This window comes from Myotis davidii, unplaced genomic scaffold (assembly GCF_000327345.1).
Source record: "Myotis davidii unplaced genomic scaffold, ASM32734v1 scaffold478, whole genome shotgun sequence".
NCBI lineage: Eukaryota > Metazoa > Chordata > Mammalia > Chiroptera > Vespertilionidae > Myotis > Myotis davidii.
Genome location: NW_006289570.1, coordinates 3843559 through 3843769, shown reverse-complemented (window position 1 = coordinate 3843769; position 211 = coordinate 3843559). Strand labels below are relative to the sequence as shown.

The following is a 211-nucleotide window of genomic DNA, read 5'->3' as shown; positions in this document are numbered from 1 at the left end:
CATGGTGACGATCCGCACGGTGAACGTCTTGGGCTGCTTCCTCTTGAGCGAGCTGAAGCTCATGCGGGAAGCGATGGCCCCGGCCATGGTGCGGGGCTCAGGCCCGGGACCCTCGCGTCCCCAGGCCTGCGCGCTGGGGCTGTTAGCCTCCCTGGAGGAGCCGTACAGGCCTCAGGGCCACCATGGTGGCCGGCCGGGCGGCCCGGGAACT

The 211-nt window shown here is 70.6% G+C and overlaps 1 protein-coding gene across 1 annotated transcript in view; it reads right to left on the bottom strand.

Annotated features, from left to right (window-relative positions):
- The window catches only part of NF2 (neurofibromin 2 (merlin)), a 56998-nt gene extending 56793 nt beyond the window's left edge, over positions 1-205 (bottom strand). The window contains exon 1 of the mRNA XM_006762062.2: positions 1-205. This exon is cut by the window's left edge and continues 7 nt beyond it. Coding sequence (XP_006762125.1) covers positions 1-87 — 87 coding nt within the window. The 5' untranslated portion in view covers positions 88-205.
- Between the last annotated feature and the right edge of the window lie 6 nt (positions 206-211).